This window comes from Crinia signifera, chromosome 8 (genome assembly GCF_055691185.1).
Source record: "Crinia signifera chromosome 8, ASM5569118v1, whole genome shotgun sequence".
Lineage (NCBI taxonomy): Eukaryota > Metazoa > Chordata > Amphibia > Anura > Myobatrachidae > Crinia > Crinia signifera.
In genome coordinates this window covers 97979689-97997137 of record NC_139224.1, presented here as the reverse complement: position 1 = coordinate 97997137, position 17449 = coordinate 97979689, and the positions used below count along the sequence as shown (strand labels likewise).

Sequence of the window (17449 nt, the reverse complement as noted above, 5' to 3'; positions counted from 1 at the left end):
ACTTTGGAAATGGAAGGTTGTTTGTTACATATGTAATTGTTTGTTACAATGTAATTTATTGTGTTTCTCTCCACTCAATATGAATAAATGCCATTCATCTGTTCTGTTGTTGCATCTATTCAAATGCCGTTCATCTTTTTTCTATCTAATATATAATATAACCTCTCGTTACATCTATTCACTCTGGCACGGGCAGGCTGTTTTAGCTGGTAGAAGGGCAGGGCGCATTTACTTAAAGCAGCTCCCTGCTAAAACAGCCTGGCGTGAAGGCTATTTGTGCTCTATATACATAAGATAAGTCCTATAAATGACGGTAACATCTGGTAGTTCATTTCATGCATGCTTGTTTTTGTTTTCTCTTTGGTATAAATATATTTGTTTTTCAAACAAAGTGTGGGTTTGCACCCTATACTGTTAACATTGAACATATGAAGGATAGTAGATAATTCACAGTAAAAATGATATGAGATCCAAATTGTGAGTGGCCACTAATTAAACTTTTTTTTTTGTTCTTTTGCAGCTGGAATTTACCATGCAAGAAGCCGTAAAGTGTCTCCATGCCCTGGAGGAGTACTGTTCTTCTAAGGAGGATTATAGCAAGTTGTGTCTCCTGCTAACACTGCCAAGGCTCACAAACCATGCGGAGTTTAAGGACTGGAATCCCAGCACTGCGCGTGTACACTGCTTTGAAGAGGCCTGTGTCATGGTAGCTGAATTTATCCCTGCTGATCGAAAATTAAGTGAGGCAGGATTCAAGGCCAGTAATAACCGGTTGTTTCAGCTCATCATGAAGGGCCTGCTGTATGAGTGCTGTGTGGAATTCTGCCAGAGCAAGGCCACTGGGGAGGAGATTACAGAGAGTGAGGTCTTGGTTGGAATAGACCTCCTTTGTGGTAATGGATGTGATGATTTAGACTTAAGTCTTCTATCTTGGCTTCAGAACTTGCCTCCTAGTGTGTTTGCTTGTGCCTTTGAACAGAAGACCCTGAATATTCATGTTGACAAGCTAATGAAGCCCAGCAAAGCTGGCTATGCCGATCTTCTTACCCCACTCATCAGCAAACTCTCCCCTTACCCTTCTTCACCTATGAGACGCCCACAGTCAGCTGATGCATACATGTCACGCTCACTGAACCCGGCTCTGGATGGGTTAACATGTGGGTTGAGTGGTCATGATAAGAGAGTGGCTGATCCTGGAAGTAAAAACTCTCCCATGTCACATTCCTTTGCTAACTTTCACTACCCTGGAATGCAGAACCTCAGTCGTAGCTTAATGTTGGAGAGCTCGGATTGTCACAGTATCTATGAAGAGTCTTCTGAAAGGTATTTGTGAGATATGTTTGAATCAGTATTCAAAAGATAAACTCTTTTGGACTATGGGACTAACTCCGACTTGATCGCAGGGCAAAACCATGTGCACCAGGGTTCAGCATCAGGGTTTCTTGTGTTCCCGTCTGTGACCTTGGTGGGCCAGGGACCAGCGCTGGATACTGGAAGCTTGGGGCTCCTATAATTCGAGAGTACATTCAGCAGGATGAGAAGTGAGGGTACACAAGGGAGCAGATGGGGATAAGGTGTTGCCTGGTACCAGGAACAGGGGTGCCGTGTCTAACCCACTGGTGGTTTTCACCTGGGAGACCTTGGACTTCGCTGCATCTGACGAGCAGGTCCCGGCCCCCTGCCCTTGACCGAGCTGACTGTGACCAATGTACTTAATATACTAGGATTTGTCAACAGGAAGTCTTGAAGCACTGGTAACCAATGGTGAGAGGTTGCTTAGGAGTTTGTGATGACAGGTATGATTTTGGGCGCTGAGAGACTCTCTGGCCTAGCCAAAAGGGAACTTTGGCATTGGAGGGCAACTAGAGGAGAACCGATGGTAGACTTTCAGACTGAAACCGATAGCGGAATGATCGGTCTGGGAACTGATGGTAAGGTTTGAGGCTTAGAAGCAAATGGTTGTCCACTGCTGGGGAAGTCTTGAGCTTGAGCAGCAGATACTTTGGATGATGAGCTGTTGGCGATATTCAGCAAAAGTGTAACTGGTAGCAGATGATAAGTTTGCAGCAGCTGGACACCGAAGCACAGGTATTCATTATCAGAAATCAACCAGGCGCCTTGGAAGCTGAATCTGGAGGATACACCAGGAACAGACAAGTTGTTCAAGGCAATGTGGGATTCTGTGAGCCTTGATTATATCCCCCACAGTAGATGATTGGCTGCTGACTGCAACAGCAGGAAGTAAGTTACCTGTGTTAACCTTGATCATATGACTAGTGCAAATGTGAGGGGTACGGTGTTTGCAGGTAGCCGATATGTGTTTAGCAAGTCAGCTGACACCAGGTGTCATGGCAACGCCCATACAGTGTGGGACCAGAGGTGAATACCGACTAGGCCTGAGGCGATAACCGGAGATGACATTGGGGTATCCTGCCATGCACCGTCCGAAGATGGAGCTGACAGCATGTCTGTGTCGCAGTATGCATCAGTTTGCTGGTGATGTAGAAGCGCACCGCGATTCCTGACGGGTGTGTTGAAACTGAAATCTAAATTGCAGTGTAAAATTAAAGTAGCCAATATTTACCCTGCACAGAAACTAACTCTCTGCACATGTTAAATTGGCCCAACCTGCAGTGCACATGGTTTTGCCCATTTTGAGAACAAATGTGTCCTGCGATGAGGTCTGAATTAGGCCCTATATCTGCAAAAGTACATTAACTGTAAAAATCATTTGCTCCTTTTGAAGACGCACAAGTTGTATTGTGTTTTTTTTTTGTTTGTTTGTTTTTTGGGATATTTTCTGTTTTTATTGAAAAGTAGGCAAACGAATGTTGGTACCAAGACAAATGAGGGTACATCAGCGAACACATAAGAAATAATGGAACATAACAGCATGTACTAGTACAAATGCAATCTTCATGTATCCAACATCACATAAATCTAAATTTACATATTGCAAGATAAATGAGAAGAGAAAGAAGAAAGAGAGGGAAATCTACCAAGAGCCGAGCGTGTATCAAAAACCAAACAGAAAAAATGGAGTACCAGCGAATTGTCAATCACATCCCACCAAGGGAATAGATCTAATCCTTCTAGGCCTTAGAGGATGTATACTCCAGCCAAGGCAGTCATATAATTGTAAATTTGTTCAATCTTTGGAGCTCAAAAGAATATCCTCCATATTCATATAGTAGTAGAGTCTAGAAAACCAGGTATATTGGGTTGGAGGTTTATGGGATTTCCAAAGGTAGTAATCGCTGTACGGGCAGCATTACTGAAGTGTCGCAATAGCGAGTTCTTATAAGCAGACATAGGTGTGGAAGAATGACTTAGCAGCCAAAAGGCCAGGTCAGAGGGGACAGAGGTATAAAGAGTGTCTGCAGAGATGGAGATTACATCATCCCAGAAAATTGTAATTAGGGGCAAGTCCATCATATGTGCTTCATGGTTCCCAAATATTTATGGCATCTCCCGCATGTGGGGGAGATAGATGGGGAAATAGTATGAAGAAGAGAGGGGTATCTGTACTATCTCATCAATATTTTATATTGCGTATTTTACCTGTACACATATGGAACTTCTATGTGTCTTCAGAAAAAAAACTCTCACAGAGAAAGATTCAGATCCCGTTCCCATTTTTGAGTAAATAGTGGTGGCTTGGGGTCGGGCAATTGCAATAGTATTGTGTTTTTTTTTGTTCTATAATAATACGACTGATGCTATCATTTATGTTTTATATTGAGTACATTTTTAAGTATGTCTCCCTTCTGTGTACTTCCCTTCTGCATCCACATACCGCAGCACTCTTATTTTCCATTGGTCAAATCCATGCTGTAGCTCATTATCGGTCAGCTCTCAACATCTCCGTCATTTTCTTTTTTACGTCGGTAACTGTTGCAAAATGGGTTTCCTAATTTACAGATTTGACTTCAGGGAAAAGAACAAATTCACATTATGCTAGGTCTGTCGAGAATGGAGGGTCTTCTAGCTCCGCATAAGTTTCTCTGTCATAAACTGCTTCACAGAGAGTTGTGTGGGTTGGTGTGTTGTCGGAATGGAGAATTAGACTTATGAGAAATGAATACGCAGGAGTGAACTCATTCATCTTTGCTCCAGTTATGCCAAACTGCCCCTCTTGGCACGCCTGTTTATGTGAGAATCTTCTAGCATCTGGTGTCTCTGTTTTTTTTTTTCCTTTCTTTTTTTGGTACATTTTTGCCACAGTTCATCTTATGCTGCTTTCAGACCGCAACTCTGGCTTTGACCCTGTATTTGGAAACGTTTCCAAAAACGGGTCTGCCAGATAAAACCCCTTTCACACCGCAGCACTTAAACGGTATATTACCGTTTAAGTGCCGATTTTTTGACACTGGCAGACCCGTTTTTGGAAACTTTCCAAATACAGGGTCAAAGCCAGTGTAGCCTTCAGCCCTCCCCTCCGTGCAGCTCCCCCCTCCTCCCCCCCCTCGCGCGTGTCGACCGAGAGCGTGTCGACGCCCCCCGCGCATGTCGACGCCCCCCGCGCATGTCGACGCCCCCCCGCGCGTGTCGGCCCCCCCCGTGTCGACTTACCCCGTGCCGGTACCTCCGTTGTGGATCCCGGCACTGCAGCTCAGTATGCTCGGAAAGCACTTATGAAAAAAGTGTCTTCCAGAAAATGGCTGCCCCATAGGAAACCCTGTTTAAAAAAACTGTCTTTCGTATGGGGGCAGCCATTTTCTGAAAGACACTTTTTTCATAAGTGCTTTCCGAGCATACTGAGCTGCAGTGCCGGGAACCACAACGGAGATACCGGCACGGGGTAAGTCGACACGGGGGGGGGGGGCGCCGACACGCGCGCGGGGGGTGTCGACGCGCGGGGGGGGGGCTCCAGTGCTGTGAATACTTAATGAGCGCTCATTAAGTATTCACTGTGCTGAATTTAGGACCCAGCTCATTGGCTGGGTCCTAAATACCGTTTCAGAACCTAAAATACCGGTTCTGAAACGGGTAGGACCCTGCATTTTAACCGGTTAGAAAAAACGTTTTTTTCTAACCGGTTAAGTGGTCCTGCACCTTTCAGACCGCACACATTACCGTTTTAAAACGGTAAAAAAACGGCAATATACCGTTTTTAAAGTGTGGTCTGAAAGGGGCATTAGTCAAAACATAATGCAACTACAGTAGGATGCACTAAGAGACTGTGTTGATTAACTTGATATGTTAGTTGTATATATCTGGGTGTGTATGAGCCTCAGATCTGTATACAAAGTGCTACAATGTACATTAGAACATTATATATATATATATATATACAGGTTGAGTATCCCTTATCCAAAATGCTCGGGACCAGAAGAATTTTTGATAAAGGATTATTCCATATTTCAGAATATTTTTATATTTCACTGATCTTGAGGTATCTATGTTGTCTATATAAATATATGGCATTTATGTTGTACAAACACATGAAATACACACAAATATATTTTATTTTTGCATAAAACAAGGTTTCAATACATGAAACAAAGTTTGTGTACAATCTCAGATCAGATCCAGAATTTGAATGCTAAGCAATCATGGTCTTGCAGATATATTTAGTGCCAGTTACATATCGTGCTCAGTAGTGCTTTTAGCAATAAAAAAATGGTATTTTTTTACTTTCTAGAATGTACGGTTTATAGAATAATTTGGATAATGGCTATTTATTTGAATAAGGGATAATCAACCTGTAATAAATCGGCACAATCTCCTTGTGTGTCCTTGTCTCATAGTGTTGCAATAAAGACCCTTTTAGCAAAAAAGTCACCCAATGTTAGCAGAGTTGCATGGGACCTGTATGCTCACTCACTATTGGTATCTCGTATTACATGACGTATTGAGGCTGCATGCATGAGCACACATCTGTATATAGCCGCTCCTTGTTCTAGGGTAAAACTGATTTAAGAAAGGAAATAGAAGAGCACTCTGATTGTATAGTATGTATGTACTTTTCATGGGAAAAAAATTGTGTGTGTGTGTGTAGATAGATAGATAGATAGATAGATAGATAGATAGATAGATTCGATTTGGTATCTGGCAATCACCCGTTGAGACTTTATAAACTTCACCCGGTGCCCTCACCTGAGGGTGTAGATAAAGTGCAATTATGTGCGGCACTCTCGGGATTTTTAGTGAAGAAATGACACTGCGTACAAGTGCTGAATTTCTACGTTTCGGTTTTATTCACAAAACCGTTATATATATATATATATATATATATATATATATATATATATATATATATATATATATATATATATATATATATATATATATATATATATATATATATATATATATATATATATATATATATATATATATATATATATATATATATATATATAGCACAGGAATAAGCGCCACTCAGAGACTGTTGTAAATGGTGTAAACCTCGTGGAATCTTTATTCCATGTGCAGCAGTCAAAACGTTTCGGAGCTCGCAGGCTCCGTCGTCAGTTGCAGAATAAGCACATATATATATATATTCACACAATCTAGTGTTCCCCCTGCCTGATTTTTAAAGGGCAAAATGCACCCCGCCCCTCTGGCAGCGCCCTGGTAAAACAGCCTGCCTCTGTCCCCTCTGTTGTGATCGGGGAAGCCCGGCGCCGCTGTAGATAGCGATGCCCGGCGCTTCCCCGGCAGTGTACAGCCTTCTGGGTGGCCGGGTCCGCCCCCTTCAGTAACTCTGCCGGCCGGGCCCACCCTTTTTCGTCGCGGCCCGGGCACACCCCTTTTGTGACGGCGGCCTGGGACCGCCCAAAACAGTGACGTCGGCGGGCCTGGTCCGACCCCCTTACGCTGCCCCCCCCCCCACTGGACAGTAGGGGTGGGGATTATTGAGGGCTAACCACTGTGCCGTGGCACACTACTGTGCCTTGAGTTGTTTTGAAGTGTGCCCCCAGATCTGGAGATGCTTATTCCAGTTTACAGCCACCACCAGTTCAACTGTTATTTACTGGTCTCTTCTTTTATTTTTGTTACCTGTGGGAACCAGTGTGATTGTTTTTTTTATATGAGGGCCAATCGGTTTGCTTTTTTCCTGTGAGGGCCAATGTGTTTTGCCCTGTGGGGTTCTCATGGTGTGCATTGGTAATTTTAAAAATTCTTATTTAGTGTGCCGCAAGGTAAAACGGTTGAAAAAAATTATTTTTTTTTTTTTTGCAAAATTGTGACTTTGATATTATGGAGAAACACTTTAAGTGAAAGAAGTATACAATACAATTTTTTTACAAATAATTAATTTAAAAATAAAGCCTCACTTAAGCTATATATGTGCACTTAATATATACAATGGAATAAACCCAATTGCATTATTTGTATCATGATGGCAGACATTACTAAATGTATGGGTCTCAACAGAATTTAGTATTTTATGATGGGAAACTACACATCAGCTCTTTAAATGACCAGTACATGTTAAAGCACTTTCCTTTTCCTGTTAGGAGTGAAACCCCTCAGGAGAAGGAGATTCCAAGCAGCAGTGAGACTTTGTGCCAAAACCTGAGTGTTGAGAATGACCCCCAAGCTGCAGCGCAGTGCGAGGAGCCAAGAAAACCTGAGACGAATGAGGTAATGTTTTCTATTTTCAGTCATCTCCGTGCACTTTTCCAGCCCTACAATCTGAAAAATGTGTGGTTTCAGCCACGGTTCTGAGAATACTCAGTCATATTTTCCCTTCGCCTTCCTCCAGTCTCTCCAAGTGCTACAATATAATGTTTTACAGATGGTTTGATATTTTATTATACACAGAACAGAAGAGTTGCTATGAGCAAATGCTAAATGAAGTAAACATTGTAATGAATATTACAAATATACATATGTCCCTATTAAAGCCTTGCATACTTGCAATAAAATGATTGATATTAAAGTTACAACATGATCTTTACATTACAAATTTTTATGAGTTATTTAATTCAAGTTACACTTTATTCTTAAATGGAAGAATTGACTCCCAAGTTTTTCACATAACATTTTTGTTACACCTAATACTTGACAAACTTACCCACTTTGTGCCGGGTTATCCAGTGCTATTATGCGTGACCAGCATGCAAAATAATAGGCATCCAATGCCAGAACAAACATTTGCATAATGCCTCTCTAAAGTGACCGGTTAATTGCAAATATGTGTGCACAAGTAAACATTTGAATGTCATATGTGTGTGTTTGGGTTTTTATCTGTTCTTTTTGCCCAAATAGCACAAGTTTTGGATTTATACAGATTTATCTTATTGGCTATACAAAACACATCAGAGCCAATAAGATGCTGTTTCTGAGAACCTGTATATATCTAATATACACAAAGTACATACACCTCCCAAATAAATAAATAAAAATATTTAAAATATATATTCAGGTTTTTAAAAACTGCATCTTATTGTCTAATGTGTGGCATATATATCTTCATAAAACAGCTGGTGTGGTATCTGAAGTGTTGACATCCATATACATGTTCACTTACAGTAAATATACTTTGAAGATTTAAACCTTGGAGTGCTGCTGACTTGTTTGGATGTCTTTTTTGCCGAGGGCAGCCAAGTTACTTTTCTATTGACGAGTGCTGGTATCTATCTATCTAGACTCTGAGTCTGTCAGCACTCCAAACAAAGCCAATGAAAAATCTGCACTGGTGCTCATAAGCAGCCGAGATACAATTGTCCAAAAAGAAGGGCACTCGTGACTAAAGAAAGCAAATAAACTCACATTGTATTGAGATTTAGGTCCGGTCCTGATGAAAATCTCAATATAATGTGAGTTTGTTGCTTTTTCCAGTCTCTGAGTGCCCTTCTTTTTAGATTATTATCTCTATCGTTGAATATGGTAACTAAACGTTTATGCCAAGTGTGCCCTTGTTGCCCATTTATTAGAATTTCACTACACATACTGTAAATAGATGGTGTGTAAATTGAAACTGAAACATCACATACAGAAGAGTAATGGTAGCCTTATAGATAATTTTTTATTCGTAAATTCACAGACGGCTCATGCCGGGTTGGATATGAAATACTGTATAACCCTAACATTGGGATGATGGTCAAAATCCAGACAGATCCTAGTATTTTAGCCCATCCCTCTTGCAGCCTAACTTTAACTCCATTGGAATCCTGCTGTTGGCATTCTGTAGGGATTCTGAACACATTCCCTCTTATCTTACACAATGCTTATACAATGAGTTTGTCTTCTGCAGAGCTTATTTTTTAGACGGGATGTTTTTTACAGCTCCGGGATTCCACAGAGCAGTTTGAAGAATATTACAGACAGAAACTGCGTTACCAGCAACACCTAGAACAGAAGGAGCAGCAGAGGCAGCTCTACCAACAAATGCTGTTTGAAGGAGGAGTCAACCATATACAGGATGCGGAGAATCCCCAAAATCTCACAGAGCAATTTCTGAGCAGGTACGGATAGCAAATGAATCCTTTCTGTTCACCAGAGAGGTCTGCAATTATTTGAATGAACATTTTCTTCGAATGTACATTTTCTTTGCAAATCTGCTCTAAACTCAATGTTGTGACGGACCACAGGCCAGTAACCATCATACAGGTAGTGTTCATTTAAGAAAAAGTAAATACTGTGCAGGGGAGTGGGTAAATAATGCAATTTTATTTGACTTCTAAAATGAATATACTGGCCAGTAATATTTAGTAAAAACACAAATTTTAGCATGTAATATAAACAGATTTTGAGGAACCGTCACAGTTGTTCGTACAGTTTGATTACATTTGCAAAGTCCATAAAATGGTATGTTAGTCACTTAGCACGATGCTAAGATTTATGGTGTTAATGGTTTTTTATATAAAAGGAACAATTTCTATGTTAGTGCAAACTTAGCTAATGCACATAGAGCATCCCCCCCATTGGCACTAACTCTAACATCCACGCCCCCTTACCACCGCACATCGCCCCCCATCGCTTACAAAATTATCGCATATGCTCTAACCTATGCAATAATTATTGCAAAGGACAGCTGCATTAAGAGCTGTCCTTTGCGGTGAGAGACAGCGGGTCCCGTTGGGACCCGGCAGCTCTCACCTCCCTCCCTTACCCGGCTCTGCTGCTGTTGCGCCGGACTCTCCTCCTCCCTGCACCAGGAAGAGGATCATAGTGCAGGGAGGAGGAGGTCACAGGTCCGGGCAGCACAGCACTGTGTTGCCCGGACACAGGTGAGGGGGGGTCGGTGGGTCGCAGTAGAAGCCCATAGGCTTCTATGGGGCATCGCCAGATTTTTTTTTTTCGTCGCGATAACCCGGCGGAGGATGCTTAGGGGGGTATTCAATCTTCGGGTCATGGCAGACGAGCTTGCTCGCCTGCCGTGACCCAGTCCCGTTCTCGGTCAGCTCGACCGAGAACATGCAGGCGGGATTCAATGTCCCGCCTGCAGCGGGACGAGAAGGGGGCGTGGCCGCGAGTTGCGGCCGGGAAGTGACGAGATGCAGCCGGCAGCTCGTCACTTCCCGGCTGTTCTCGGCAGAACGAGCCCGACAGCTAGAGATGTCGGGCTCGTTCTGCCAGGAAACCCTGTTCAATGCTGTCGGGGAAGACAGCATTGAATAGGGCCCGTCGAGCATCTCCCCCACGGGAGATGCTCAACGGCGATTGAATATCCCCCTTAGAGTATCCCAAAATGCGGTAAAAACCCTGATAATGGATTTTTAGTTTAGAGAATCTCCCCCCCAATGTCTGGCCAGGCAAGACAATAAAATAGTTCTCCCAGATCCCCCCTCTTAATCCGGCTCTGAGTATAATGCATGTAAAATCTCATGTTTTCTTTAAACATATTGTGAATCAGTAATAGGAGAGGGAGAGACTGCTTGAGGGGTAAACGTTGTGCTTTAGTTCTTTGCTGCATATTATAAACCAGTTTAAAAAAAATGAACTGACTGGTGGGCAGAATTTTAAATGTCTTTAATTTTATTCTTAGACGTGAAAGAAACTGTGTGTTACTGAGAATATAGAACAATGTTGACATGCCATATTTTATTATTACTATCTTGGTATAAAATGCATCGGATATTGCATTGACCTTTTCAGACGTGAAGTGGTTTGTGTCCTAATATAACTGAGAAATTCTTATCCCAAAAAAATACGGAAACTGCATGGGTTATCTCTTCAGAATTTTCTGTACTCGTTGTTTAGGTCTATCCAGAAACTTGGAGAGTTGAATGTGGGAATGGAACCTATTGCTGATGAAATACAGGCAAAGAGCCAACCACACAATGGTCCCAGAGACAGCAGCTCTTCTGCCACCAATGGACATTCGCCTCTCCTGACCTCTTTACATAGAAATCCACAGCCTGATGGACAGAGCATCAATACCAGCACGCCACAGAAACGAGGATGTGCTACCAATATTCCAATTCCAGAGGAGTCGCCAGTATTTGGAAGTGCAGGGTAAGTTGAAGTGCTTTTTTAATCTATAGTTAGATTTCCTTAATGTATAGCTCTGTAAATACCCCCATCAGCTTTAGGGGACACATTAGGTCTACATTGTTTAGGTTGACATAAAAAAGGTCAACTTGGCAATCAAGATGCCCATACACGTTACAATAATTGTATACGTTTTGGACTACATCGCATCGCATGCGATTTGCGTGTGATGTGATCCGAAGCTAGTTCAAAGAGTATGGGCAGCACATAGTTTTTGAACTGTGCAATAGGATGTGCACAGGAACACGCATCACATCGCACCCGCAGAACGCACTGTGTATGGGCATCTTCAGTCATACTTTTTTAAATTTATTTATTGCAGTGAAAGCATTCGACAACAGTCTGAGGATCCACTAAGTGCTGGAGCACGTAAAAGTTCAGAGGTAAGAAATGAACACATTTGTTTTGCATCAATAAGTAAAATGAAAAATAAAAAATAAAAAAGTGTAACAGCACTTATGTTCCAGAGCCTGATGGGAAAGGGATACCTTACCTATATGGTAACAGGGACTTCTGTGGAAGCTATTCTGTGATTGATTTAGTTTTTCTGCCACCAGCTATATGTGCTGTAATTTGCTTCTTCTTTGTACAGATTCTTGAGTATTTACATCAGCTTACCGTTATATATTACATTTGCATCCCTTATGTGGCAACCTAACTGGAGAGGGCTTATTATTTCACTAACTCTTTTCTTTGTGATACAGCTTTATATTCGGGAGTGGTTCTATAAGTAGGGTTGCAAGACGTATGTATAATGTTCTCTATTTCATCGTAAAGCCCCACCAGGCCACAGCAGGTAGACCGCTTCTTCCTCTTATGGACATTAGACTGTGCCTCATATCAGTCGTACTGTTGCAACATCAGTGGTGATATGGTGGAGCTGGCCTAAACATGGCCAAATACAGCAGCTGAAATTCATCGCCAACTTGTCATGGTGTCTGGTAATAATGTCATTTTATGAAAACAAAATTGGTTTTGGTGCACTGCCTTCAATGAGTGGGAATCTGGCCTGCCAAGCAAGTCTACCACAGATGACCATCTGTGCTGCATTGCAGGTTTAATTTAGGAGGACTGAGTTGCTGCAAAACTGCATCGTATATCTGCACAATAATGCCAGGCCAACCACACACGTGATTTGTTATGGTGCTAACCATTTTCCCTACAACCTTGACCTGGTACTGTTCTTTCCATCTTTTTGGACCTTTATAGAAGCACCTGGGGGTTTTGCGATTTGCAGCCCATTGTGATGTTTCGCAAGCCGTTATGTACTTCTTTCAAATGTCTGACATTTATTTATTCTATACCGATACAGATGTCTTGGTGTACCATTGTAACAAATGCTTCGATAAGTATGGCGCACTTTGGGTGTAATTCATTTCTTCTACGATACCCATGACTGCCCACCTTGGGTATAATAGCCCCCTACTCCTTCTTCCCTGTGTCTATTTTCTCCTGTCTCCATTTAGTCAGGACAGAGTAGGGTTTTTTCCTTTTGTTTCAAGCAGAGTTACCTCTATCCAGCAGAAGCTGGCTGGTGTGGCTCCCCGAGGCGAAGAGGAATGCAGCCATATTGCCTGCCTAAAAGTATGTGACCCGGATGGAAGTTACCTCATGTGGCCTGGAACTGGCTGTATGTTGTTTAGCCAGCGGGAGATCAGCGTGGGTCATTTGGCTTTGGTGGCTGCACACTGGGCAATGTAAGAGGTGGAAGTGCACGTGCGCTCTCACTTCCACCAAGTGCGACCTGGGTGCGCTAGTAAATGTGTGTCGTGTCCCCCCCCCCCCCGGAAACTTTGCACAGATTTTTTGTTCCGCTTGGCTATACTGATTGAATATACAGTACATGTATACAGCATGTATAGGGTTAAAAGCCAGATGCCTGTGTTGCATTGCAGCCTGTGTACCCAGCAAAATGGATCTGCATTCTCCCCATCAACGGATAATGCCCCTGTGAAGGAAGCCCAATCACAGTTAAATTGTTATCTAATACCTGTATGGCATGTGACATAGACAATTGCTTCTGCAAAAGAAGACATTTTGTGAAGATTGTGAGACATGTCAAGTTAAGCAAGCTGAGAAGTTGGAGCAAACAGACATGCTCAAGAATCTTATGGACTGGAGGAAACAGTATTTTGTATCAAAAGAAGAATTTCTGCAGATACAGACTTCTAAAAGGTCCAGGTCCCAGGCAGGCTTCAGTCAGGAAGGAGACGGATACTCAGATGAGCTGGAGTATGTAGAGGATGTTTCCACTGATGAGTCAGGGGAATTAGAAGAGCCAAGGTTCTTTTAACTTGGACCTGGTGGAGAGCATGTTTAAAAATATTTACAAAGCAATGAATTACAAGAAAGTACCTGGTACTTCGAAAGAACGGGACCAATTGTTTGAGGACAAATCCAGAAAAGGAAGAACATTCCCAATCCATAAGGTAGTAAGGGTAATTATTTCCAAAGAATGGTCCAATATTGATTAAAGAATGGCAGTCGGGACCAGGATCGACAAGATGTACCCATTCAAAGATGATGAGTTTCTAAGTTGGTGTCTGATCCCTAAAGTTGATGGCGCAGTTGCACAACTCAATTCCAGAACCACAATACCTGTAGAACAGTGATTCTCAAACTCGGTCCTCAGAACCCCACACAGTTCACGTTTTCCAGGTCACCTGACAGGTGCACTCATTACTGACTGGCACATTTTAAAAGATCCACAGGTGGAGCTAATTATTTCACTTGGTTCAGTGAGGATACCTGAAAAACATGCACTGTTTGGGTTCCTGAGGACCGACTTTGAGAACCTGTGCTGTAGAGAATGGCACAGCTTTCAAAGATGACAGGAAGATGGAGAATTTGCTCCATAAAGCACATTCTGCATTCGCGGTGTCACTCATGTCTAGTGTGGATATAGCGCCAGTATCAAGGGCCCTAAGGCTTTGGTCTTCTAATCTACATACAGATATTTGAAGAGTGAATCTCCAAACAATGCTTGTTAAGAAGTTTGGAAATAATGCAAAAATCTATTGATTATCTCTGTGAGTCCTCCCTGGATGCAATGTCCTTTGCAGCTAAAACTATGGCAGCAGGGTACAGTAAGGAGAGCATTATGGCTCAAACCCTTGAGTGGTCACTCTAACTCCAAGAATAAGCTGACGATGCTACCCTTTGAGGTGAACTTCCTGTTTGGATCAAAACTGGATACTATGATCCAGAAATTATCAGAAGGGAAGTGAGTCCTCTTACCACAGGACAGAAGAAATCTGTTTCCCAACCATGTCTCGGCTAGACAATCCTATAAGGAACACTAAAAGATTGTGACCCTAAGGTCACTTAGGAGCGCTGGCTACCAATATAGCAATTACTAAAAATATTTTAAATAATTTTTTTACAATATAAAAATAATATTAATATCAACTGAGCGCCGTTGCAGCCCCTTTCTACAAAGATGAGTACTTTGATCTGGACAACCTGGTATGTAATATAGTAACTACAGCGTATGCTTATAGGTACTATTTAGAGGCGCAGTTGTGCTCAGTGTATAAATTCAATAAATACAATTTCCTTTTCAGGGTCCATGGGTCCCACAGGGGACATCGGGGTTGTAGGTGGATCCAGGGGGTCCGAGGCACCAATCAGCGCAGCTTTTAAAGATTTCCCAGGATGCCCGGGCCCTCTCCCCTACAGCCCCGCCTCCAGGCTCATCTAGCCAGGTTTTTTTTGGTGCCTGCAGGAAGCAGGAGCACCTTATTTCAGCGGGGGTTACCTCACTGAGATAACCCCACTAAGCTTTTATTTTTATTTCTAAAATTTTTTTTTTTTTTTTTTTTTACTTTTTGAATCTGCCGCTTCAGCGGCAGAAGCCGCCTTGCGGCTGAGGCTGTTGCCCGCTGTCAGTCACTGACGGCGGAGCGAACAGCCGCATCACCCTTCCGGCGCCGGCTCCTTCTCCTGACGCGGCATGGAGGACCTCGGCGGGGGTGAGAATGCGGCGCCTAGCACCGTCAGCGTTCTCCCCCGGACGGCGTGGCCGGATCAAAGGGACAGGTAAGGCTCCACCTGGAGCACAAACCGCTGTCATGCCGCGCTGGCGGGGGAGACGCTCGCGGCAGCTGGCGTGGGTGCCGGCTACGGCCCGTGACCCCACTAGACCACCGGGGACGAGTGCAGACTGGGGGGGGGGGGCCCCATTACATCTCACATCCCGGTGGGGGAAGTCCAGCAAGGGGGGGAGGCGTTGGTCTGCAACCTCCTCTCCCAGCCTTGGCGCCATTTCTCCTCGAGATCTGCCGTTCCATTGGCTGCATAAATGGTGCCCGCCCCCTCTCTCTCGGCCGGCAGCCATTTCTCATCAGCACCTCCAGAGAGCGGGCACCTTTCTCCCCTGTGAAATCGCCTACAGGTTCAGTAGCCTCTTTCACAGCCACCCTTATTCCCACTTTTCTCCATAGAGTCAAGCGGTTGACACAGGGTGAGGTAGTCTTTTTCTGGCTATAGAGTGTGTGTGACTTGTGCTAGTTTTTCATTACTTCTGTCCAGTTATCTGTCCTTTCACTTCTGTGTTTGAGGCAATTCCTCATTGGTCACAGCACTCCTTGATATCGCTCTAGGATTTCCTATAGGGATCTATCCTATTGCGCACTGTCAGCTCTCCTTGTCAGTGTGGTTGTCACCATGTCTAAGAGAGGGCGTCAGCAGACAGAATCTCCTCAGCTCTTGTCCTGCAAGGGCTGTGCTGCAGGCCTGTCTGATATGGATGTTGTTCGGGATGGCCTGTGTGTCAACTGCATGTCCCCTGAGCAGTCCTCTGCCACAGTTCAACAACCCCCATGGGCGGCGTTCCAACAGTTACTAGGTACCCTGGTGGATCGCCTGCCCGCCGCTGTGGCTCCCCCCATAGCCCAATCCCCTCCACCCTGGGTGGATGCCCTGTCGACCACGGTGCAGACCCTGCAGCAGACTACGGCTACTATGCAAAAGCTGCTGCCCCAGGCTGTACAGCCCAGTAGTTCCTTTTTACCGCCATTACTGGCAGATACACGGGATGACACTGATACTGATGATGGGGGTGATGGGGGAGATGATGATGATGCTGATAATGCACCTGATGATATCAATCTAAATGATGATCAGGATGACCCCATGCCACTGGATATTCCTGCGGCTCAGACTGATGTGGCTGCCTTGATACACGCTATTAAAGAGGTACTATTATATGACCCTGAACCTGAACCTGTCGCTAAGACTAAGGATGTGTTTAAAAAACAAAAGGTCCTTAAGGCCCAGTTCCCTCATTCCGATTACCTCACGGAAATTAGAAAAAATCAGTGGCAGGAGCTGGGCAAGAAAACCAGCATCCCACGGAGGGTTCTAAACAAATACCCCCTCCCACCGGAGGATTGCAAGCCGTGGGAGATACCACCTTCAGTGGACCCACATGTTGCAAGACTGGTAAAGCCCTCGGTATTGCCCGTCGCATCTGGGTCAATCCTAGGGGACCAGACTGACAGGCGCCTAGAACAGGCTCTTAAGGCCACCTTTTCTTACTCAGGCGCTGTTCAAAGGCCTACAATAGCAGCCACTTGGGCAGCCAAAGCCATTCTCCCGTGGGTTCAAACCTTGGAGGAGGAGCTTGCACAGGATGCATCAGAGGATGCTAAACTGTGCATTCACCATATTAAACAGGCAGCTGCCTTTATAATGGACGCCATGTCGGATGCTGGCACTCTAGCAGCCAAGGCATCGGCCAGTGCAGTGCTAGCACGCCGCATCATCTGGCTCCGACCCTGGAAGGTCGACTTAGAGTCCAAAAAGACCCTGGAGTTACTACCATTCAAGGGTGAGACTCTCTTCGGGGAGGAACTAGATAAAATAGTAGCCTCCTTGGCAGCAGCTAAGACTGCGTGCCTTCCAACGGCCCTCCCTCAGAAGTCTAGGCCTGCCTTTCGGTCCTTTCGTCCCCAGGGCAAGGCCAGAGGCCAACCTTTCACCAAACCTTCCCCCTCCCGTA

General features: G+C 44.0%; 1 protein-coding gene across 4 annotated transcripts in view; it reads left to right on the top strand.

Annotated features, from left to right (window-relative positions):
- The window catches only part of WDR47 (WD repeat domain 47), a 61350-nt gene that overhangs the window by 17405 nt on the left and 26496 nt on the right, over positions 1-17449 (top strand). For all 4 annotated transcript variants that reach the window (XM_083156852.1, XM_083156850.1, XM_083156849.1 and 1 more), the window contains 5 exons: positions 521-1323; positions 7467-7593; positions 9241-9419; positions 11158-11412; positions 11771-11831. In XM_083156852.1, coding sequence (XP_083012978.1) covers positions 521-1323; positions 7467-7593; positions 9241-9419; positions 11158-11412; positions 11771-11831 — 1425 coding nt within the window. The remainder of the gene's footprint in view (positions 1-520; positions 1324-7466; positions 7594-9240; positions 9420-11157; positions 11413-11770; positions 11832-17449) is intronic.